Source organism: Lepisma saccharinum, chromosome 6 (assembly GCF_977018435.1).
Source record: "Lepisma saccharinum chromosome 6, izLepSacc3.1, whole genome shotgun sequence".
In the NCBI taxonomy this organism is placed as follows: Eukaryota; Metazoa; Arthropoda; class Insecta; order Zygentoma; family Lepismatidae; genus Lepisma; species Lepisma saccharinum.
In genome coordinates this window covers 15,219,721-15,245,641 of record NC_139234.1, presented here as the reverse complement: position 1 = coordinate 15,245,641, position 25,921 = coordinate 15,219,721, and the positions used below count along the sequence as shown (strand labels likewise).

The 25,921-nt window shown below is 37.4% G+C and overlaps 1 protein-coding gene across 1 annotated transcript; it reads right to left on the bottom strand.

Annotated features, from left to right (window-relative positions):
* Nucleotides 1–24,699, bottom strand: LOC145989246 (scoloptoxin SSD14). The gene is made up of 10 exons (XM_083124564.1): nucleotides 24,608–24,699; nucleotides 23,386–23,568; nucleotides 16,224–16,444; nucleotides 13,105–13,297; nucleotides 8,902–9,102; nucleotides 7,822–8,047; nucleotides 7,087–7,277; nucleotides 6,233–6,473; nucleotides 4,383–4,496; nucleotides 1–183 (listed from the first exon to the last, which is right to left on the bottom strand). Coding segments are annotated over exons 1-10 (1,725 nt in total). The 5' UTR covers nucleotides 24,610–24,699; the 3' UTR covers nucleotides 1–30.
* Between the last annotated feature and the right edge of the window lie 1,222 nt (nucleotides 24,700–25,921).

The following is a 25,921-nucleotide window of genomic DNA, read 5'->3' as shown; positions in this document are numbered from 1 at the left end:
TCGAGTGGCTCAAAATATCTAATCCACGATTCAGAAACCGTCGACCACCCCAGTCATGTTTCTTCTGAAATCTCCCATTGCATAGATTCTTCCGTCTTGTCTGCTGATGGCGTTGGTTGACGATTGGTAGGATTCGTCCATCGAGGTCACGTGACCCATCTTTTGCAGAGCTTCAACATACTCCTGTAAGGAAAGCAGCACATAGTCAAGATGTGGAAGACGAAGTATGTGACAATATGTTATTTTCCTCCATCTTGTTTGAATGGTTCCGTCTGGAGCTCAAGAGATCTTTAACTAGATACAAATTATTGCGAGACGAACGATACTTATTCTCCCACTGTCTCATATCATTCGAGACAAGGATATAAGAGAGATCGAAAATTTAACTAAATCAAAATTTCGTTATCATGTAACATCCAATCACGGGTGTCACTTAGGTGGGTGAGGACCAGGGTGTGAAATGCTGGGGAACGGGGGGATTCCCGCCACCAACAATCTTGCCCTCAAAAATCCCCACCACCAAAAATTTCCGGGGGGATAGAGTTATTGTTATAACGAAATGAAAAAGAAAATAAGAAATTAGTTTTGACTTCAAATATACATCACTACGGATAATATTGAAAACACACACTATATCTTTCAAAAGATCATTAACAGACCTACACCAATGGCAATATATGCACAATAGAAGCAAAATAAGAAAGCAAGACAAATGGAAGAATGAAATCTAATTGCTTCATATTAATACAAAGCAGAAACTAAACAAAAAATATTAAAACTGTTTTGTATTGTAATTAATTGACATCCTTAACAAGTTAGTAAAGGAATTAGTTTGCTACTTCATAAATATCTGATATAAAAAACATAAGTAACAAATTAATTCCCTTTTATGTATTTAATAATAATGGATTTTTCAATATTTAGTAATTTATTTTACATTTAATGACATCATATGCATGTATGCCATATGATACTTATATACGTATATATGTGTGTGTGTATAATATGCGCACGCATGTGTGTAGATTACGATCTTTCTCCCCCCACCAGTCTTCAATGATTTCGCACCCTGGTGAGGACTAATTTATGGTATAGAGCAGTGGTTTCAAACTTCAAAAGGTCCGAGGGCCAAAATTATATCCAACAGTTGATTGGCGGGCCGCATTCTTTTATTTCGGGGTGGATTAAAAATTACAAAAACTGTAAGTACTGAACTGAAAGTGTAGTACTTAAGCATGACCTAAATTTCTAAAATGAAACAATAAAAACAATGGAATCACAAATCAAAATTGTATAATTAGAATTTCTTTCACAAAAACCCAATACTTATGGATGAATTCAAAGAAATAAAAAACACACATACAAATAAGAATCCTTCATAGTAAGTGTTCAATGTGAAAATTGAGACCGATCTGCTTCTTTTATTAAAGTTGGAATGTCCACTTGAATTTCTATATTTGAAAGTCTCAGAAAGCAGTGAAGAATCTGCCAGTCGCCTTCTGGAGCGGTTCTTGATGAACTTCATTGAAGAAAAAGCACTTTCACACGTGTATGTGCTGCCGAACATCGATGTCATTCTTTGCCCAAAACTAGGAAGATTTGGAAAGCGTTCCTTTGAAAGGTATTTGAAAAACTCTGGCCCCTTTTCTTGGCTAGTTTGAAGGAACACATCGCCTTGCAAATCACACAATTCAAGTTGGAGAGAAGCTTCTCATTCTTCGATGTTAACGCCAAGAGGATTGCTAAATAGCTGGATGCTGCTTTTAAGTTCTTCAAAATCTTTAAGTATGGAGTCCAACTCATCCATTATTTCTTTAATATTTGCACTGAATTCAGAGAAGTCCAGTCTTTCTTCATCTTCTGCTAGCCGCCGACAGCTTGGAAAATGGACCAGGTTATTCCTCTCCAAAGTAACGTTGAAAATCTTCAGTTTATTACGAAGATAACCAGCTGGTTTCTTCCCTGCAGTTTCAAGTTCAGTTCGTTCAGATGAACTGTGATATCTGTTAGAATCGCCAGTTGTTTAAGGAAGTTCATAAATAGAACGTATTTTAATAAAAATGCATGAAATTAATGTATTATACAAACTGGCTTCGCGGGCCGCCTGTTGGAAACCCCTAGTATAGAGCTAGAATTTGCAGAGATATATGGAGATATGTGGAGGAAGGGAAAAGAGAGGAAGTGGGAAAGACAAAGGAAGAGAGAGAGAGAGAGAGAGAGAGAGAGAGAGAGGTTGAAGACCTCTTATAAAAAGAAAGAGAGAAACAGAAGAATGAAAAGGGGAAGAAAGAAGGATACAAAGAAAATATTGTAAGAAAGAGATACAGAAACAAGGGAAGAAAGAAAAGAGAGAGAGAAATAGATTAAGTATGAAAGAAATATATAGGTAGAGATGAAGAAAGAATGAAAAGCAAAAGAAGAAGAAGAAGAGAGACAGTGTGTATGTGTGCAAGGAAATAAACTAATAGTCATGACGTCCAAAGCAGAGCCCACTTGAAAATATTTTCTCTATCCTTGAGCCTCCGCTCCAGAAATCCACTTGCGACCCCCACTGCCTGGTATAACAAAGGAATTGGCTTCATCATTATTCTGATTCAGGTCGAGATACATTTCACGAGACAACGAGAAGATACTTTTGAAATTCTCGTCTCACCAGCGTCTTTTCAGTCAACAATTGTTACGCATAAGCTATGAGTAGATAAAACGCAACTTAAAAGAAATATTTGAAAAATATTAAAAAATCACAGAATTTGTAAGTTCAACAGATAACGAAGGCTTTATTCATAAACACTGTACTTAAGCGGGTAAGCATATGAGAAAGAATAACAAAATATAGGACAAAGAAGGAGAGAGGAGAAGATCAAAGGGTAGACAGCAGAAGAAAGAGTAGAATAAAGAATGGAAGAAAGTAGAATAGTACTGGAAATTTTTTAACGCTGTCTTCATGATATAAATTTTCAAAATTTGTGCTGCGCGACTTTTGAAACACTCTGTTGTAATGGTCGGATTGACCATTTCTGGTTTTGGTATATTGTATTAATTAATTGCTGGCCAGCTACAAGGTGTAGGGTTAAGTAATATGTTTCCATGAGTGTACTTTTATGTTATTATCGCATGTAAGTGTATGTGCTTATTGGATTGTGTTTTACTGGATATTAGATTCTCCTGATTTTTATCTCCCCGGTTGGGGGGAGCTAGCTGTCTTTCAAAAGACCGTTACAGTGGAATTTTCCAACGCTACGGGGTCCACGTCCACGGACGTTTACCCCGACTATAAAAGAGGCCAGTGGGCTCTAGCAAAAGAACAGTGTTTCCCCATTGATCGACGAAGAAGAACGTCTCCTCAAGTTTAGCCCACTTTTGGTGGCTAGACTTAATATAAGAATGTATCATTTGGTGTAAGCCAACCCATGTTGCTGTCCCAAGTCCCCTTTTAGAAAAAGCCTTGAATATGTGGATATTTCCGTGTTGAATAATTGATATCCAAAAGGAAGAGTGAAGGCGTAAGGAAACGCATTTGTAATGAACGGAATATCGTTTAAGCTGAGGGTAGGCCCGCAGAGATAGTTATGCTAACTCTGCGGTAAAGGAAGTGCCGAAGGTGTAAGCCATAGGTGCGCAATTATGTTGAATTAAGGAAATTGGTTGATTAAGTAAATGCACACATGGAAGCAGTATGTAAATATGTATAATGCAGTATGTAAATATGTATATATATATAACAACGTATAATAAACCAATATATCCTACTAGAAATGTTATGATTCCAAGAACTACGGTACTGTCCATTTAAAACCAGTTGTTTATTCACTTGCTGTACATGTGTAAACGAATCAGGGACTAAAAAATATAAATTGTTATGTGAAACCCCCCTTTCGTAATTCCGGCGCAAATATAATCTGCTCGCTTGGCACCCAAGGGTGAGGTGAAAGAAGAGATTTGAAGGATTAAAGCAGGAAGTAATCCAAAGGGCCGGATTAAAACAAGGGACAGGGGGGCGACACTTTCACACTGTATAAGTCGGGGGTTCCCAAACTTGTTCATTTCACGGCGCTCTTAGTGTTTGAGGATTTTTCCGCTGCGCCCAAATCAGAATGTAGGTTTATTTAACACTTGCAACGCTCAGGGCTCCGCGGCGCACACGTTGGGAGCCACTGGTATAAGTAATTACGAAGAACATGAAGATAATGTCAACTTCTCCGTGCAACAACTCGTAAACAACTAACAATAAAATATGCATGATGATTGATCAACATTTTTGTTCTCGGCTTACACTGTTAGTAAAATTCCACCTTCACTTTCTTTTACGGAATCGGAGGTTCAAGAATTGAAACAAAACACTAACGAAGGTAATATTCATGCAGCCGACTCGACTTACGTACCTCTGGGAATCCCTGTTCGTAGGAAAGTTTCATGGGTACAAGTTGATGATGAATTCTTGGACCGTTCATGGAATCTGCTATACTCTGATTTAACCACAAATTGTTAATGGCAATCTGCAAAGAAAGAGCAAAAGTAATTTGCATCAGAAATCTGACGAGACAAAAATATATTTCTATGGATTCAAAATTCTAGGACTCTCCTGACATTGGAACGCTCCACCAGATGGCAGGTCGAGTGATAAAAGAGATCTTTATAATTTCTTAATACCATACTAACATCCTATATATGTTTAAATGGAATTGGTCAAGTAAGTCTCTATGTCGAATTAGATATTTATTGTGGCTATTTTTTATTATTATTATATACTGTAGACGGTAGGGCAAGAGTGACGTATGCACGACCCTTGCTCAGCATTGCGTCAACTCGGGGGTCATGCACCTCCGAGTATAAAAGTGCGAGACGCAACGTCTCATCCCGCGTATTGCTCTCATTGCTCTTATTGTTACCATCGACTGTCAACCGTAAAGTGTACAATTGGACTGTATCGAACTGGAGTCGACAAGACGAAGCTTACGGCTGAGCAAGGTGAGTGAGTGGCAATTGCCTTACCGGATACAATCACTTCGAATATCCTTCCTAGAATTAAATGTGTGCTACGAGACAACATTATTTTTATTGAGGATCTACCAATCTCCCGGTGCCTTCTCTATCACCCCGAGATAATAGGTGTGAGCGAAGCTGGAGGCCATGAAGCGAACACGTTCTCTACGCCTCTAGCCAGTGACTATATCTCGGGGGGATGAGAGACTAAAATACTATGGTTAAAGAAAATATTCATTGCCGGATGAAGTATTGATTGGCAAGAGTTATTTTCCGGCGATATCCAATTTAAGAAACACGTTACGTTTTCGTTTCACGGCACCGTTAGTGTTTCAAGACAAATTATCCTATTTTAAATATCTTTTTGAATTTGGAATGTGATAGCAAAGAGCGTGTGTTACACTTCACACCAAAGTTAAGGACACATTCGATAACTACTACCCTAGAAAATAAAACAGCATTTATAAGTCGAGGATTTAAATATTTTAGTTTCAAGAAGTTTTTCCTTATTTATATGCTCTTGTACAGAACAAAAAAAAATTAGGCCTCCCCGATGGCGCAGTGGTAGCGTCGTCGCCTTGTAATCAAGGGGTCCCGGTTTTCATGCCCGGTGGAGGCACATAGGCACGTTAAACTGTAGCTCCAGTCCCGATTATCCTTCTGTGCATAAAGTGGACTTAAAACACAAAATCAATTAATAAAAAAAAACAAATTTATTTGACCTCAAATTGCACAAATTTCAACAGTACAAAAGATCAGATATTTATGCGAATCCCACTCCGAAAAACAGAATATCTTCAGGTTTTACTGTTAGAAGATGTGCACTAGCCTTATGTAATACTATCCTTAATCTTGCTACACACTTTTACAGGTGACAATATCTTTGTACTATGACATACGCATTTTATGAGAATGTTAGCATTTCTGTAAATGAGAGAGGACCTTTACCAAAGGAGTCATGTTTATATGTAGGGATAAAGGGAGTTGCAAAATGATCGAGATGATACCAGTCTGACAGAATGACAGAGCTGTACTCATGAAAGATATACCAGAAGAGGGACATGATAAGGTAATAGCTAACTGTCGTAAATATGCACATGCCTACACACACAGACACAGATCATTCGTTCCGAGGACGTCCTCGTATGAACGGTCAAGATAAAAGTTCTGCTGCTGATGTGTTAATAGGCGGAAGTCCTCGTTTGTACGGATATACCAATACAAGTACAGATACACATGCGATACTAACTTGAGCCACAACTGTCGTTATCCTTGTCCCCCCAGCTGCTCCTACCACCAGTCTAACATCTCCATTGACATCGACAAAAATGGTCGGCACCATCGACGACAGGGGCCTCTTAAGCGGCTGGATGAAGTTGGCAGGCGACGGAGTGACCCCAAAGGCGTTCGTGACATTTGGGGAGGAGAAGTCGTCCATTTCGTTGTTCAGGATCAGGCCAGTGCCTCTGGAACGGACTTTCGCACCAAAACTATGAAGCGAGGATTCAACGAAATTGATTGATAGACAATTCAAACTTTAGAATGTGAAAATTCAGAGTTGAGTCATACATTACAGTGTTCTCGAAATCATCTATGGAGGTTTCGAAGGGTCTGACCTCGTCTCCATTTTTTCAATACCGTGTTTGTTGAATCGGTACCATCTCAATTAATAATTAGCAACAAAAATAAAGCATGCAAATGTCACTTCTGTTGAAAATTTGAGAACAGTAGCTCAAACAACTCCTGAGTTATGTATGTTATTCTGTCTTTTTGAGAATATTCCGAGTAAAACCTGTTGTTGTTTTTTTTAAGAAATAAACGTATGCAATTAAAAAATTGAGACAAGACATTGATCGTTATGTAGTTACAAGGAAAATCTTCAACATTCAAATGCCTTTTATAAATTTGAAGTATCTAAAATAGTTCTTACTAATTTGGCGGCATTTCAGTCAAATTTGCCATATTTACTGTTAATAATGATGGTAACGTCTGCATTTCTCTTCTTTAATAAGAGAGGAGTTTCCTTTAAAATACCTATTACCTGTTTACATAGCCCCATCCCCCTCCCCTGAGATACCACATAATGAGATATATCATACTTACTAAAGGTTGACGGTGCTGGTGACGGACACCGCGTCTCCATTTGGTGCAAGAACGCATAGATGAGCCGTACCATGGTCTTCCGTTATGCCGCTATAAGCACCGTAATGTTCCGGAGTGTTCCATGTTTGCGTATCGTTGATACTGTTAATAATCTCGTAGATGAAATCCAAGGATGTTAAGTTGCCCACTACCTGCAATGGCATTCTTCATGATATGTCTACGGCAGCATTGATTGAGGTATGATTACTTTACAATTTATTTTTAAAAAATACATCGTAATTTACATTTTTGTTGGGGTTGATTGTATTTGTTCAGTTGGGCATGTTAAGTTTGATGTTTTTACCAATTTTACACACCGTATCTAATGAATCAGAACAGAACACCCCAACACCCCCAAATTTACTCAACAACCCCCTAACTCTTTTCACAAAGGCTCAATTTATGGCTATTTGGGCTCTAAATTTATACTTACCCCCCCTTAATACGAATTTACACCCCTCTAGATGAGAAATTCTGGATGAATCCCTGAATCAGAAGGAAACGTCTAAAAAGCAGCACAGCTTGTTTCGCAGTTTATCATCCCTCATGGAGGTTGAAGCAGCCGCCGTTACGAATGGGCCGTTGCGTCATGTAAGAGACGTGCTACTATTTGCTGCAGTCATAAGCCACAGTCACAGTTGCGATTTTCGTGTGGGTTATGTAAATACGCGTCCGGGACCTTACTCAGCGCCTTACCTCTTGGACATCGGCGAAATCATCGTCGCCCAAGAAGGTCCTTTTGGCGTAAGCATACTTCATGACCTCCGCTATCCTTTGGTACGTGACGACAGGGTCCTGTGCGGGAACTATCTCCTGCAGGACACTTAGCAAGAAGGACAACACGACACCTGTGCCCGGAAGAGGGGCGGTGTACAGTGTCACATCGCCTAATGCAGTGGCAACGGGGTCTTCCCAGGTAGCCCTGCAACAAGAAACGAAGATTACTCTACTGGTTATATATTTGTGCCAGTAACTTAACAACGGTGATGTACGTAGGTGAGAAAACAGTAGAAAGAAAGTTTATTATTGATGGTATTGAAACCAGACGAGACCTGTCCTAGTCTCGGACTCGTCTAGAGTTGAAATTGTCTATCTCGGTTTCTGTCCATGGGCTCACCGAATCCAGATCCCTTCCGAATCCTTGCCAAATTACACCTGTCTACAATGGAATTTGTACAGAAACAAAAGTAGCAGTTTTGGTGTGTTGAACCGTAAGAACATAACAGAAGGCGGTGCAAATATCGGGAACAATGGATGCTAGTGTAGAGTTATCAACCAGAACAAACTTCGCCAAGACACTTTCCAAAGGTGATGAGGTAAATTTAAGATTTAAGTCCATTCCTGAATAGAACATGATCAGGAAATTCATAGGATAAATCATCATCGTACTCGTTATGTCGCCAGAAGGCAATCGCTGCACTATGAAGTTCTTCATCTGAAGCTGTAGGAAGACAGTTCGGAAATAGAACTACTGATATTCTCCATGCCCTCAAAACCGGTTTTCAGGCATATGTCCTCAAAACGAGCATTGAATACTGCTGTTCAAAAATAAGTCTCGGGATTTACTTATATATTTCATCCAGACATAGTTCATCAAAATGACGTTTTACGTGACGAACTGTTTTTACTTTGCGGAACGTATGTTACGCCCTTGAGTGTAATCAAAATTGGGTAGCCATTTTCACAAAAACGAGTATTTTAATTCTTTCAAAAAGTTAAATGCCTTGTATATATTATTACTCAATAACTGTATAAAATTTGAAACGAATAACTAACCTGTACGCTGCCATGTCGTCCATAGTGATGATTCCTCCAAGCCTTTGCACATCGCTAGTGAAAACCTGAGCCAAATCTCCCGTGTAAAACACGTCGGCCCCTTCCTCTGCTATACGTTGCAGGAATTCAGCCAGTTTTGGACGAAACATTTTTTCCCCTGATCGCCATATTTCGCCCGTGTTTGGATTCACAAATATTTCACTGCAACGAAATAACACTGAACTTTATTGGTGTACATAAAAACATTTGTTTTACCAATATTAAATATATAGGTTTTCATGTGACGTCACTAAAGACCTTGATATTGCGAGGAAAAATACTACAGTAGTAAGTTGGTGTTTGCTGTTACCAATTAATTTTAAAAAATAATATATTTCAGTTATTTTATTTCATTCCAACAAAACCATGTATGAAGAAAAAAATGGAAGAAAATATATCCAGTGAATCGTTGATGAGATGTCACTTGTAGGTGATATTGCACATTAAATACATTTATTTATTTATTTATTTCCTTCAACAGAGAAATTTTCTCCTTTTACAGAAGGTAGCCAATGAAAATACAAATAAAAATAGAAATACATAAACAAGAGAAACACATAATATAATACAGTGAGACATAAGACAGGTAGAACACATACGCAAATATAATGTAATATAAATTACTAAACTATACTATAGAATCATATAACACTCAATAACACTCAATTAGCAATTTAGAAGCGCTTCACCCAATATAATTTATGTTATAAACACTTGTCTTAATATTTTTTTGTACTCATTGATTGAGATACTAAAATCAAGATTAGACTGCAATATAGATATTTTGTTGTATGCAAAGGACATTCTAAATAATGGCGAATTCTTGAATCTTTCTGTTTTAGGAATATCATAAGACATCAATTGCCGCAGCCTTAAGCCACATTTCTTTCCATTGAAACATATCTTTTGGAGAAAAGTAGGGTTATCTATGATGCCAGTCATTGTTTTGTACAGAAATATTTGTTGTGTTATTTCCCTTCTATTAATAAGACTTTCATAATTAAACTCATTAAGTAGGTCATTGTATGATAAGTTATTATAGTATGATGGTACATTATACTTTTTGTAATACAAATATCTTAAAAATCGTTTTTGAATTCTCTCAATTACCAACTCCTGGGATTTATAATGTGTAAACAAAACATTAGAACCATATTCAAGCTTACTTCTAACTAATGCATTATACAAGAGAGAAATACTGTCTACATTAGATAGACTCCTCGTATTTCTTATAAGAAAACCTAATGATCTAAATGCATTGTTTACCATGTATGATACATGTTTGTTAAACATCATATTACGATTCATAATAATGCCTAGGTCCTTAATAAAATTTATTCTTTCAAGCTCTTCTCCACACATAAAATAGGAGATTTTAGAGGTATTTATTTTACTTGATAACTCCATAAAAGAACACTTCTTGATATTAAAATTAAGGTCATTGTTTATACTCCACTCATACACCATATCTAAATCTCTTTGAAGTTTCCTAATGTCTCCATCATTATTAATTTGTTTATAAATCTTTATGTCATCAGCATACATGAGACATTTAGAATATTCAATTTGTAATGGTAGGTCATTTATAAACAATACAAAAAGTAGTGGACCAAGATTCGATCCTTGTGGTACACCGGACTTCACAATATATTCAAACGACTTCGATTGTCTATAGGTTACATATTGTTTTCGACCATTAAGATATGAGGCCATGAGAGCCAGAAAATCACTAGTCAACCCGAAACTTGAAAGTTTGCGTAATAAAATATTGTGATTAATTGAATCAAAAGCCTTAGCAAAATCAAGATAGATCGTATGTATAGGTAATCGATTTTGAAATGCTGCATGAACATCTTGAACAAAATTAATTAAATTTGTTGTTGTTGACCTTCCAGGAATGAAACCATGTTGATTTTCATTTATGTAACATTTACTGTGATTCCAGATTCTTGTGTACAATACTTGCTCTAATATTTTGGCGGGCGCACAGAGAATTACTACAGGTCTATAATTTTCTATTTTACAGTTGTCTCCTGACTTAAAAATTGGGCAAACTCGAGTTGTTTTCCAGATATTCGGAGAAGTTTGATATTTTAGAACTAAATTGTATATAAAACAGAGTGGCTTCTTTAGTTTCTCTGCACATGCCTTTAATAAATAGGGTGGAATTTTATCAGGACCACTAGCTCTCTTAGGTTTCAATTTCTTTACAGCATCAAAATATTCTTTATCAGTAATTATATGATTTGATATAGAATATGATACATTCATTTTAACATCATCATGAATATCATATGAGCTTATACCTTTCGCATATACAGATTTGAAAAAAAGACGCAAAACTATTTGCTACACTTTGACTTGTTTCCAATTTTCTATTTTCAAAAACCATAGTCTGTTTAGTACAGTTATATCTCCCTCTTTTATTTTGTATAAAGTTCCAGAAAGATCTTGTATTATTTTTAATATTTTCTTCGGTTTCTTTAACATACCTAGAATAAGCCCTTCGTACCATTGTTTTAACTATTTTTCTTGTTTCTTTATATAACATGTTATTTTCTTCAATGCATTTCATGGATTTCCCAGTGTCTTTCATACATTTCCTATAATACTCTTTTAATTTTAACGTTTCTATAATCTCTTTTGTAAACCAACAGGGATATTTATTATTCCTGTAAAATTTTCTTTTTGGTATAGTTGAGTCAAATACAAAATTTATTCTATCATAAAATAAATTAATAGCCGTTTCCACATCCTTTAATTTATATAGAGAATTCCAATCTGTATCGCGCAGCATTTCATATAATTTTGGGAAATTAGCCTTACAAAAATTATAATCCAATACCACTTCATTTTTTGTATTATTTCCTCTTTTTCTTAGATTTAATTTCATAATTAGAGCTGGATGGTGTAGATCTTCTTTAACAAGGGGTAGATCCTCTTTACTTACTACCATAGTACTATCATCATTAGTTAGTACTAAGTCTAATGTTCTATTGTTAACATTTCGAACATAATTAATAGAGTGTAAGGAGTACAAATTCAAAAAAATTTCTAATGCTCTATAACAAGGCCCCCCTTTTTGAAGTTCGTATGAAGAATCAATTATTAACGGGAGATTGAAATCCCCAGCAATTATTACATTACTACCTTGCAATTCTTCGTTATTTTCAAAGAAATCGTAAAATGCTGTGTATTGATCAATACCACTGTTTGGTGTGAAATATACGGTAACTATATAATAAACTACATTTTTTAGATTTACTTTGACACATAAAGAATCAAAATTATCGTGCAGAATAATATTCTTAGACATAATATTTTGCTTAATTGCTATAAGTACTCCACCACCTCTATTCCTATCTAATCTATCATGACGATAAATTCTATTCTACATATTACATATGGCTATCTAAATATTGATGCGAGTATTAAGTACAGTATGCAATCTGCAAAACGAATTTTATTAGAAACAATGAATACCGGGGAAAGAAATTGACTAAAATTATTAACAAGCGACATTTTTCACAATAATTCATTTCTTAAAATGTAACTGATACAGTACCAGCAGTGGATATGAATAGCAAACTTACACTTCTTGCACATAATGCACACTCTAGGTATTTCGTGTCGGCTTTTTGAACAACATTGCTCAGAATTTTTCATCCTGTACATTTTCGTCAGAGTCACTTGAGAGACGATCTACCAGTACATCCTGTTCACTTGAAGGAATTCCCTACAAGTCTCGTGGACCAGTGGGAAAAACAGTTTCAAATGTAAATTTCTTTTGGAACACTCACCAAGAATGCAGGCAAAGGACTGAAGAAACAGAAGAAAAACTATGTTAAAAAGATAAATGAGCCTATAATAATCATGGATTCAATCTCGAAACAAGAAGAAAGCAATTCCTACAATTAGAAATCAATTTCTGAAGTTGGTAACACTGGTAAATGAGAAGCCAACTCCTCGCAGGAAGAGAATAAAAATATGCATATCTCCAATAGATTAAAACAATTAAGGTATTTCATTTCTTCAATTGTATGGAAGCATCTACAGTAGCAGAGAGTAGAGTAACAAGTTCTGCAAAGCATGTGAACTATCTTTATACAATGAGTAATTCATGATTGTGGTTCTAAATCTTTCAAAGCCAAAAAGTTCCCATACCTTAATGTTTCACTCTCCATGATGTCGTATTCCTTCTCTATTAAACTCTGTGCCAGATGAGGGCCGACAGGAACGCCCTCACTGCATAGCTCTATGGTAGGTTGAAGAAGATCCTTCCACTGAAGACTGCCGAAACGTTGGTGGGCTTCCCACAGGCCTTTCAGAGAGCCAGGAATTGCAACTGCCAGACCACCTGCACGAGTAGAGAACGTGTTAGCCTAGGACGTTGTCTTAGGGGGAGTCGATGTTGTTCCTAGAAGTTGCAAGTTATAGCAATGAAAGTATTGGCACGAAATTTACCCTGTTGTTTACAAGGACGCATTTATGGGGTGGGTCCTCTAGGGGGTCGGGAAAAACTTACCAAGTACTAACATTAAATAATGAAAATGTGCTTGTTTAACATTTGTTGTATAATCGAGGGTTATTTCCAGTGATGTGCGTCTACGCGTAAACAACGATAGTCTACATTCTACACGTAGACTATTTTATACACGTAGATTACGTAATCTATGTAAACAACATGGCAAAAGGCGATAACTTAGCAAAGGGCGCTGTGGAAGTAAAATAAAATTATACTGCGTATCAGTTGCTGATGTGTGAGAACATTTCATACTCTTTCTTCCAAATTCGAACAATTTCTCACCTAGGAAGAAACCTAATGTAGGAAGCATTCTAGTGTTTTATGGGGAAAATACCACTTTTTGCCTCACGACTGCCATCTGTTGTTGTTTTTTGCATACTATTTATCTTCTTCCATAGTTGATAATAGAAGAGAAGAGACATTTTGTTGTAAATAGAATTCTTTTCATTTCCTTAGCAACCAATATAGTTGAAATGTCACTTTCCTTTCATGAAACCCTTGAAAATTAATTTTAGGGCACTTTTGATTGTCACGTAGTCTATGTAAACTACAACCCAATGTAATCTACGCGTAGATTACTTGTAGACAACGCATGTAGACGTAAACTTATAGTCTACGGCACGTCACTGGATATTTCTTTCCTCCGAACTTACTGGAAGGCTAGGATTAGATTGAGATCACACGGCTTTGATTAGAAGTACCAAAGAAGATTTATGCACACTACTACTTATAATATTATGCAAAATAAATTAATCAAGAACTTTACTTTTCGTTAACTGGATCTAACATCCTATTTTGCTATTCATTAAATATTCAATTCTTTATCTTATTTGACAATAATTTCCTTGCCACAGCACTTGTTTTTCACACATATTTTGGCAATCTTAACTTCACGTACGCTAGATAATGAACACGTGCTGTTATATCTCTATTCTTGTGCACTCTTTTTATCTATTTATGTAATAATTCGAGAATATTAATTTACACATTATAATTAATATTACTTTAATTTATTTATTATAATGATTTAAATTAAATTTATTATTACTATTATTATTTTGTGAGACACTTCGTTCGGATCCACTCCGAAATATATTTCTAGATACGTGACTGGTTGTTTTATAGTTTTAATGTTAACCCAAGGAAGCCTGAGATTTGTACAAATGCTAATTTCTTCCATAACAGAGATGAATGTACGTATATTTTTCAAGTAATATGTAACAGTTGGGCTGAAAAGTTCGTTGGCTGACTCATAGATGGCGTTATTAGAATTAAATCCATTTTTACTTAGTACTAACCTTCAAAAGATACGTGTATAAATTTCACAGCTGCCGGATAATTAGTTCGTGAGATATAGCATTGTGAGTGAAGCAGCTTTTGTTATTGTGAAAAAATGGATAAAAAAGAATTTCGTGTGTTAATAAAGCATTGCTTTTTGGCGAAAAAAAATACTGTTGAAGCCAAGGCTTGGCTTGATAAACATTATTCGGACTCTGCACCAGGAAAATCAACCGTTGAGAAGTGATTTGCTAAATTTAAACGAGGCGAAATGAGCATCGAAGACGCCCCAAAGAGGCTGTTACCGACGAAAACATCAAAAAAGTCCACAAAATAATTTTAAATGATCGTAAAGTGAAGTTGATCGAGATAGCTGAGACTTTAAAAATATCAAAGGAACGTGTTGGACATATTGTGCATGAATATTTGAACATGCGAAAGCTGTGTGCAAAATGGGTGCCGCGCGTGCTCACAATCGATCAAAAGCAACAACGTTTTGATGATTCGGAGCAATGTTTAGCGATATTCAACCGTAATAAACACTAATTTTTCCGTCGATATATTACAATGTATGAAACATGGCTCCATAACTACACTCCAGAGTCCAATCGACAGTCAGCCGAGTGGACTGCACGTGATGAACCGAATCCAAAGCGTGGAAAGACGCAACAGTCGGCTGGCAAGGTTATGGCATCAGTATTCTGGGATGCGCATGGTATTATATTCATCGATTACCTCAAAAAGGGCCAGACCATCAACAGCGATTATTACATAGCGTTGTTGGAGCGTTTAAAGGATGAAATCACGAAAAAACGGCCCCATTTGAAGAAGAAAAAATTGCTGTTTCATCAAGACAATGCACCGTGTCACAAATCAATGAAAACGATGGCAAAATTATATGAATTAGACTACGAATTGCTTCCCCATCCACCATATTCTCCAGATCTGGCCCCCAGTGACTTTTTCCTGTTTGCAGACCTTAAAAGAATGCTCGCTGGAAAGAAATTTAGCACTGATGAAGAGGTAATCGCCGAAACTGAGGCCTATTTTGAGGCTAAAGAGAAATCGTACTATAAAAATGGCATCGAAAAATTGTATGACCGCTATAATCGTTGTATCGCCCTCGAAGGCAACTATATTGAATAATAAAATCGAATTTTGTCAAAAAAATATTTTTTACTATGTTAGCCTACGAACTTTTCAGCCCAACTGTTATAATAATGAGGAAACTTACATTTTTGTGTGCACTTGACACTGCAGATAGTTAATTTCGAATACGTCAGTCTTGTAATATATGCTCTATAAATTGAATTTCTCTCTCAATGTTATACCATTAATATCGTAATAAAATTGGAACATATGCTTAGTGGGTATAAACACCTAGTTCATGTAAACACTAGTGTATGATTTATATGCCACTGTCATTTTCAATATGGTCGTAGAGTAACATGTTGAAAGCGCAAGCAAGTTACAAACGAACCTTTTTGTGATAATTCTTCGTTCCCCTTGAACATATTCTGGCTTGCTGCTAGAGGCGCCATTTCTCTGGCGTTGAGTGAAAATGCTTCTTGCGTTTCTCTGATGTATATGGTCATGAGAAATCCACCTCCAAGGCCCATGCTCTCTGGGGCGATAATTCCTTCGCAAAACAAAGCAGCCACAGCAGCGTCGACAGCTGTTCCGCCATTTTGTAGAACCTCCCTGCAACAAGAATGAAACCGCAGTGTTTATTCTGGTAGGAGATATTATCACTGCAAGGTTTACATTCACTAAATTGGTCAATATAATTATTTTGTTTCGATTTCCTAACCATTGTGCCATACAAAACGCGCTACGACGCCAGGGGCTACGGGTTGGAATCCTTTCCTGGGCATGGGTGTTCTCAGGGGTTTATACAGGATTTTTCCCTTGGGGGGTGTTGGAAACATTTTGGGGGATGTAAGTTTGGGAATGTTAAGCGCATATTTTGGACTGTTTTTAAAATGTTCGCCCTAATTCAATTTGTTCATAGATGTTTCCAGAATCAAAAACACAAAGTTTGATCTTGCGTTGTTCAACAAGCACCTTTTCCCCCGGCATAAACGGAACGGGACTAATAGGCTGATTGTCGGAACCATAAGGTGTGTCAAAAGCGGAAATGTCCGTTCTTGGCCGAAACTTGAGCAAACGTTCTGCTGGACTACATCCGTGCACTGGAGTATTCCTTAATCTGCCTAAAAGTTCAAGAACGAACTTGTCCATCTCTCTCAACGTGATGTATGAACGATTTGAAAAGTTCTTTTCTAGTATCGGGTTCTTTCAGTTCTTCAATTACACAAGAAATGGAGTCAGGAATAAAACAGTATTAGCAACACAAACGTAAATGTATAATTCAGGAACACAGTAACATAATCAGCACAATAACTTACATTATGGTATGAAGATACGAAGTCGCGTCGCACAGGACGGCTATATCATATTAGACATGTATAACAAGAACGACGCACAGACTAAACACTGACAACATTTAATAATCAGGTCTGGCGTTAAAGTTCAATCAGCATACGACACTCTCCCCCCCTTAGGTTGAAGAGACTCGCGTTTCATGGAGTTTGTCCATAGCGGTCAGGCGGTCGTCTTGGTCTTTGCGATCTCCTAACCGGTTGATTGTCGCAGGCCGCATTCGGAGGTACCACTGGATCCTGATAAGCAGGCACTGGGAGATAATCTTCCTCTCCAACAAGCACTGGGTTTTTTCGGACAAGGATGTCTTTTCCGACCTTGTCGGGATACTTCTTGATCTTCGAGAGATGAACAACAATCGTGTCATTATCCACAATCACCTTCGCCATCTTCCGGCCCATCAATTTAACAATTTCTCCGATTTTGTATTTGGATCCATGGCTGAATTGTTTCTTGCGTTGTTCAACAAGCACCTTTTCCCCCGGCATAAACGGAACGGGACTAATAGGCTGATTGTCGGAACCATAAGGTGCGTCAAAATCGGAAATGTCCGTTCTTGGCCGAAACTTGAGCAAACGTTCTGCTGGCCTACATCCGTGCACTGGAGTATTCCTTAATCTGCCTAAAAGCTCAAGAACGAACATGTCCATCTCTCTCAACATGATGTATGAACGATTTGAAAAGTTCTTTTCTAGTAAGTTCTTCACCACCCCAACATTCCTTTCAGCTAAACCATTTGATTGAGGGGTGTACGGAGCTGAGTGAAGAAGCTTGATGTTCTTCTTTGAGCAATAAGAATTGAAGTCTGAAGATGCAAATGGTTGGCCATTATCTGTAACATAGGTTTTCGGATATCCAAAGCATGAAGAAAATTCATCTAAGTAACCAATCATGGTGTCAAATTGCATATTCTTCAGTCTCCACACAGATATCCAATGAGAATAAGCGTCAACCAGCAACAGGAAATTCATGTCTGACAAATGGAAGAAATCAAGATGAACACGCTCAAAAGGCTGCGATGCAATAGGCCACGTTTCGAATGCGGTACCTGGTACGTTGGGCCTGTTATTGTCTCAATATCTTCGTTCATCGTGTTCCAGAAGAACGATGAACGAGCTATTTCCTTCATTTTGCATGTTCCCTGGTGGAATTTGTGCAACAGAGACAGGACACTTTGTATACAAGATTCAGGTACAACTAGTCTTTCGCCCACGAAAATACATCCCTTCTGTATGTGGACATCATATCGCCTGTCGAATATTTTCCTGATAGGATGACCTTTTCTTCTCCCTATGGATTGTGGCCATCTCCTTTGAACATATTCGAAGACTTTAGAAAGCTCAGGATCACGTTGTGATTCCAGCGAAATGCGCGTCAACACCGAAGATTCAATGAGATTAAGGACAACTGGCTCAGCTGTCAACTGACATGCGAAATCATCATGATAATCATGAACTGGATCATCTGCAACACAAATTCTAGATAGAGCATCAGCCAACTCAACATGCGGCGTGTAAACAGTTCTGAAGTCATATTCTTCCAATACTAACTTCCATCTGTTGATTTTGCTGATGGCTAAAGCAGGCAAGTTACTTCTAGGATCCAACAGGTGAGATAAAGGTTTTGAGTCGGTGAACGCGACAAAATGTCGTCCAATAAGATACTTGTGAAAGTATTTGACTCCACGGACTAATGCAAGTGATTCCCTTTCCAATTGAGTGTAGTTCCTTTCCGCAGCGGATAAAGTAGCGGCCATACACATGACAGGCTTTAGGACTCCGTTTATCTTGTGCATTATGGCTGCTCCCGTGGCGGTAGGAGATGCATCCGACATGAGGTATAAGTCTTTGTGAGGATCACACACGGTACGTACTAAGTCCTTAGATAGCAGATCCTTGACAGCTTGGAGTTCCTTCTGATGAACATCTGTCCATGACCAGCGTACCCCATTCTTCAACAGATCATACAAATTGGCAACACAGTCAGCTAGGTTTGGCAGGTATGAAGCGTAATATGTGACCATACCGAGAAATGACTTCAATTCGCCGACATTAGTGGGTGGCTTACATTGAATTATTTTATCAATGTTTTCTTTCAGAGGACGAATTCCCTCCTGTGAAAGAGAATGTCCCAGATACTTCACATTTTGTACAAAGAACACAGACTTTTGTTCATTTATGCGGACGCCATAATCGGAGAAAAGATTTAGCACCTTAAGTGCGTTATCATAGCACTCCTCAAGAGTAACTCCTCCCACTAAAATGTCGTCTTGGAAAATGGAAACCTTGTCTACACCCATCAATATCTGCTCCATCGTGGCTTGAAAAATTGCACTGGCAGAGTTTACTCCGAAGGGAAGCTTCAACTGTCTGAATAACCCGAATTCCGTGTTGAAGACAAGAACCTTCTGAGCCTGAAGAGATAGGCGTAACTGAAGGTAAGCCCTTCGAAGGTCAAATGAAACGAACCAACAGCAACCAACCATCTTGTTGAAAAGATCCTCTATTCTAGGTAACGGATGTCCCATCTTCCTGAGTTGCGGATTTACAGTGTTCTTGTAGGATACACATAATCTTAATTCACCGTTTTTCTTACGAACAACAACAAGAGGAGAAGCCCACGATGATGATTTGATCGGTTCAATGACTCCGTCGCTAACCAACTTCTGTAATTCATCTTTGACTGGTTCCTTTAGCGAGTACGGGACGTCATAATATCTCTTGAACACTGGTGTAGCATCGTCCTTTAATGGCAAATCTATCTCAAAGCGCTTGATCGACTTGGACATGTCACCATCAAAAGGTATAGGGAAATCTTTCTTTAGATTCGCAACCAGTTCCTTTATTGATGACGATTCAAGAGTAGTTGCAACCGTCTGAGGAGTATGTGAAACAAAGATGTTTCGCCATTCAGGCATGAAAACATCAATCCAAGATAAACCCATAATCGAACGATTCAATTTTGTCTTTACAACAATCATATCTAAGTTATGTTTTATTCCTCGAAATATAACTTCAACATTAACTTTTCCTAATACACCAAGATTGTTGCCATTTGCTGCTTTCAAGACGATAGGAAAATTGCATATAGTGCAACCTCGCAATGAAGACTCAAATTGTCTGCTATCAATTAAAGTATAAACAGAACCTGTATCCACTAGGAATGGAATCTTAGAATTGTTGACTTGTAAGTCGATAAACAACGATCCCTGTGTTTGCCAAACAGATTCACTCTCTTTAGTAATGAAGGTAGTGAAAATTTTTGGACACTGAGCATTACATTGGACCCTAGCGGCGCTGTAATCAACAAATTCGCTCTTAGATTTTTTTCTTGATTATCTGCAAATTTGTGATCTATGGGAATGCACGGCACATTAAAATCTGAAAAATCAATGGATGATTCTCGGACCATATGTTTGAAATTGCTGTGATTGTTAGGTACAATGGAAGGTTTTGAATTAGCTTGCATATTAATAGATCTTTCATTGATACCTGTGTTAAGCACAATGTTTGTGCCAGAAACCAATTTGCTTTTACTAGAATTGTTAAATTCTCTCTTCTTGCAGGCAGTCAAGAAATGATTTTTCTTTTTACAATATCTGCAAGTAGCCCCAAAAGCTGGCCATTTCCCGTTAGGATGAAAATAATTACAATTACCACACGGTTTACCAGAATCATTGTTTGATTTGTTACCAATATCCCTTGAATCAGTTCTATTTTGTCTGATGTTCATTCGGAATTTGTCCTTGTACCTGTTTTGTATTTGCGAAGTGAATTCAGTTGGAGTTCCAGAATGTTCCACAGTATTCTTTGAGTGACTTTGGTTAATAATTCCCTCATTTAATTCTAGCTCATCGAGATACATGGCCGTATCTATTGCTTTTTTCAAGGTCAAATCAGGATCTGATAACAGTCTGTTTCTAACGCGCACACTTCTCATACCAAGAATAAATACGTCGCGACACATTGAGTCGATGAGATCACCAAAATCACATTTTGAGGCTTGTTCTTTGATTTTCACAATGAAATCCGGAATGTTTTGATTATCTTTCTGTTTAATAAGAAAGAACTTATGCCTTTCAAGCACGAGATTCTTCTTGGGCTCATAATGGCGGATCAACATTTGTTGAATTTGAGCAAGACTGAGTTCTGATATAGACTTTGGTTGTATGAGATTGTATAAATCAGCATACGTTCTGTGCCCTATTGCTGCTACGAGTAATAGAATATGCTTAGCCTTATCATCGGGAATGTCTGAACCTTTGCAGAAATGCTCGAATCTATCGAAATATTGCTTAATACTTTCCTGCTCCTTGCAGAATTCGGAAAATTGAGACAACCTCTGCATTGTATATAGAGATTCTTACCTCCAACAGACAACTTGAAGAACAATAACGAGAAATGTGTAGAATTACGAGAAGTAAGTATGTTCCACCATCCTCGTCGCCATTGTTGAGTATCGGGTTCTTTCAGTTCTTCAATTACACAAGAAATGGAGTCAGGAATAAAACAGTATTAGCAACACAAACGTAAATGTATAATTCAGGAACACAGTAACGTAATCAGCACAATAACTTACATTATGGTATGAAGATACGAAGTCGCGTCGCACAGGACGGCTACATCATATTAGACATGTATAACAAGAATGACGCACAGACTAAACACTGACAACATTTAATAATCAGGTCTGGCGTTAAAGTTCAATCAGCATACGACAGAATCCTTTCCTGGGCATGGGTGTTCTCAGGGGTTTATACAGGATTTTTCCCTTGGGGGGTGTTGGAAACATTTTGGGGGATGTAAGTTTGGGAATGTTAGGCGCATATTTTGGACCGTTTTTAAAATGTTCGCCCTAATTCAATTTGTTCATAGATGTTTCCAGAATCAAAAACACAAAGCTTGAACATATTATTACCAGGAATCATGCAATTCTTAAGCTAGTTATAATGAAATTAAAAACATTTGCGCAATATTTTTTAACTGAATTTGTATGGTTCTTGTCGTAGGTGTAACTCAGAGTTCATCTCGGGGGCTGTCCAATTCATCGATGAAATATCAGTGCATGGATGCGTGCGCGCTCGCCTACATATAGTGTCACTGCTTTTCTACTCGCCACTTTCGGTTTCTTTCTGTCTGGTTTCATTTTCTTTACCTTCTTCAGCCAGTTTTGTAGTAAAGTTTCAGACATTGTTACACTAAGCAGAACAACACACGAACTGAGATGCTACACTGAGTCTGACCTAAGGCATTTGACTGTTCTTTTCTCCACCACTGCAAAATCATCCATCTCGCCCAAGTTACAGAAAGATAGTGTTGCTATCCATAGTAACAGAATTTACTGTAAGGAGTTAAACCTGTATCTTTCAATTTCTTCTTTTACTTTTATCGTACATTTTTCACATGAAAGAGCCGGACCCTGTGGCCGAGTGGTTAGCTCATCGCGCTGCAACGCTAGGGGTCCCGGGTTCGAATCCCGCTCGGGCGTGGATGTTTGTGTTTGTCCAGTTTGATAAGTAAGGAAGAAAGGTGTAACAATTGACAAAAGTGTAAATGTGAGAAAAATGTGTGAATGGTGGGGGATACCTCTGTGTAGGGGTTTAAAAAGAAAAAAAAAGTGGTTAGCACATCGCGCTGCGACGCCAAGGGTCCCGGGTTCGAATCCCGCTCGGGCTTGGTTGTTTGTGAATGTCCATTCATCAATTTCATCATTTCATCACTCATCCCCATCTTCGCAAATTAGCCAAGAGGCACAAAACGCGAAGTAAAATAAACTAAATCAATCAATCAATCAATTCAGCTGAAAGGATCGAAAGGAAAATGCAACAAAATGTAAATTTCATTGAACTCAGGGGTTAAATTTACAAATCTGTAACGTATTTAAGAAATATTTATTTAGGTATTCGAACGCTGAACTGTCAACACTGTGTGGGGTATGTGGCCATGCTACACATTTCACCCTTCTTCCTTGACACTTCGGTTTTAGTTGATCGAAAGGTCCATTCACTTTTCTGCTTGGGGGGTGTTCGTCAAAATTTGGGAGGCTGTTAGGGGGTGTGTGGATAAATCACTAGGTGTTCTTTGTGAGTGTCCCTTCATCAATTTCATCTTATCATTACTCAACCTCATCGTCGCGATTAGCCAAAAGAGGCAGAAAAGCGGTATAAAAAAAACAAATCAATCGATCCAAGTGGAACTTACCTTCCTATCAATGCACATGGATAGCCGTTTCCTGCAACAGCAGCTTCTGAATAGTTCCCAAGAAGGTTCTCAGATGGCGCTGGAGTCTCTTTTGCATATGGCACTCGTTCAACGGTAATGGAGCATTTTGTTGGAAGTGCGTTGTACACCAACAGCAGTATACAAATCCAATTAGAATAGAACCTGTTTGGGAAAATGATAAAAATGCATAATAGTAAATAATCTTACATTTTATTTTAGCTAAACTTCAGGGATGATTACGGTGCAGATTCATGTGTACTAAAATTAAGAAACGTATATGCTGAAACTATGGCGTAAGAAGAACCAAGTATGCGCTTAAATATGTGCTGAAAATGTTATAAAATGTACCTTCAAGTAGCATATGCTCTGTAACGGAAGTAAATTTATGAATAACTCATTGAACACAAAATTAAGACCAAAATGTTACGATTTATAATATTTATTGTAAATATAGTTGTTGAATACAGGAACTTGTTCTTTACGAAGCGCTGTGTATTACAATATTACAGTAAGATATTGATGTCTTCAGAAGAAAACATTGATTGAGATTGTCACATATACTCGTGTAGTCTGTTCTTTTCCCACCTTTATTAATACGTAAACCAGAACAGGGGCGACGCTACCATGGGGGTGGGGCGATTATGGATTGTAGTCTACTTTAAAATAACATTAGCCCACCCTTCAGCCCACTCCCATGGGTAATTTTCAAAATCTTATGAGAGACTTAGAATCATGCACACACTTGCAGAGAGATATAAAGAAATAGAATAAAACAGAAACAAAAACAAAGATGAAGAGAGAATAGCAAAGAAAGAAAAAGAGAGGTGTAGAGAACAGAGAAATAAAGGAAAATGGAAGAGAACAAAATAGAGGATGGAAAAGTTAGGAAAGAAGGAAAGGGGAACAAAAAATAATGATAGGAAGAAAGCACGAGAAAAAAGAGAAACAGGTAATAAAGAAAGATGGAAAGAGATAGATAATGAGAGAGAAAGACTACAAGAGAGAAACTTGTAATAACGACCGAAGCATAGTCCGCTTGAGAAAATATGGAGAAGAGAATTTTCTTCTTCATTCTTTACAGAGAAAATTACAATAATTGATTGCAAGGATCTTTCTACGTTTTAACCTTGAACTTTATGCGTAAGGACCACTTCTTGTGAGAGAAACTTGCATACTTTTACATGCTTATACTACAACTTACATGACACAATAAGGAGGGTGCAGTCTGTCTGTAAAGATACCAAACTGTGTGTTATTGTTGTGAACAGAAGTAGTATTTAACTTATCAGATAATGGGACTATCACACAAAATGTCATAGATGTATTGCTTGATTTGCACAATGGGTGTAGGAAGTTAGATATTTTATTTTATGCGAGCATTGATATCATCAAGACAGAGGATTAATTACTTAAACGTTTATGTAAAATACTAATTTATATGTTATCAGGTGATTTATCAGGGTATTATATTGCGTTTAATAAATTTCTTATCAACCACCTGATAATGTATCTCATGTTACATATTCTCAAGGTCAGAATCTCAGAATTCTTTCGTATAATTTCATGTACAATTTGTACATTGTTTATTGAACAGGCATGCGAGGAAATATGTGTTTAAAATCATAATGGGGAGCTCTCTGTCAAGGCCGCCCGCATATTTTTTTTCAGGGGGGCAGAGTAAGTTTTCATATCTTGTCCCTCAGTCATAGAACTTGTATTTTATATTTTATTACTATAATTATTAATTATTATTATTATTATTAAATATGTATTATTATTTTACAAACCATAAAATTAAAACTGAGTGAAAACCTTGGCGCTGTTGACAAATTCCTACTCGAGTCCACTATTTAAATATAAACTGGATTCGTCTTGCTTTCTTTCTCGTAAGCATCTATCACTTTGGTGATGAGATGAACAATACTTTAACCTATGCTTTAACTTTTTGTACTTTTCACGATGCCTAGAGATCAAACAGATACCACTTAATCACCACCATGGCACCTATGATCCATGTTTTCAAGCTTCAAAGGCTATGTATTAAGTAAACTAAAGTGCACCCCTTTGCTTTGCACTACGCCATGAAGGTGTAGCTGGGGTGTAGAGTTAGGGCCCCACATATTCTTGATCACGGTCGAAGGTAGGGGGGGAGGAGTGATGTGATATTTCCGACTTTTCGGGATCCCGAACAGACGAGCTTCCAAAGGATCGGAAGTGGTTATTTATTGGTATTTTTTGCGTTAAAATGTTAAAAAATATCTTGAAATTAGCGGGTTTTATTGCAGAGAAGATAATCACTTAAGGGGGGAAAGAATAGTGTGTAGTATTCGAAATTTCCACCTCGTCCGTAAATTTCGAAAGTTTTCCGACCCGAAATTGGTCTGGAAATGGCGATTTTTTTCAGTCCCTTTCCAACCCCGCCTAGACCAAAAATGTTCGTCCTTCATACCCCTAGTTAGGGCAGTCACGATGATCCTAATGGCTGTGGTGAAAACGTTCTTTCCTTATTTTCTTC

Coding starts and splice junctions, on each gene's coding strand:
- LOC145989246 (XM_083124564.1), bottom strand. Junction 8,048..8,901: donor GACGACATGGCAGCGTACAG/GTTAGTTATTCG, acceptor TTCTTGTTGCAG/GGCTACCTGGGAAGACCCCG. Junction 4,497..6,232: donor TAACGACAGTTGTGGCTCAA/GTTAGTATCGCA, acceptor CTTTCTTTGCAG/ATTGCCATTAACAATTTGTG.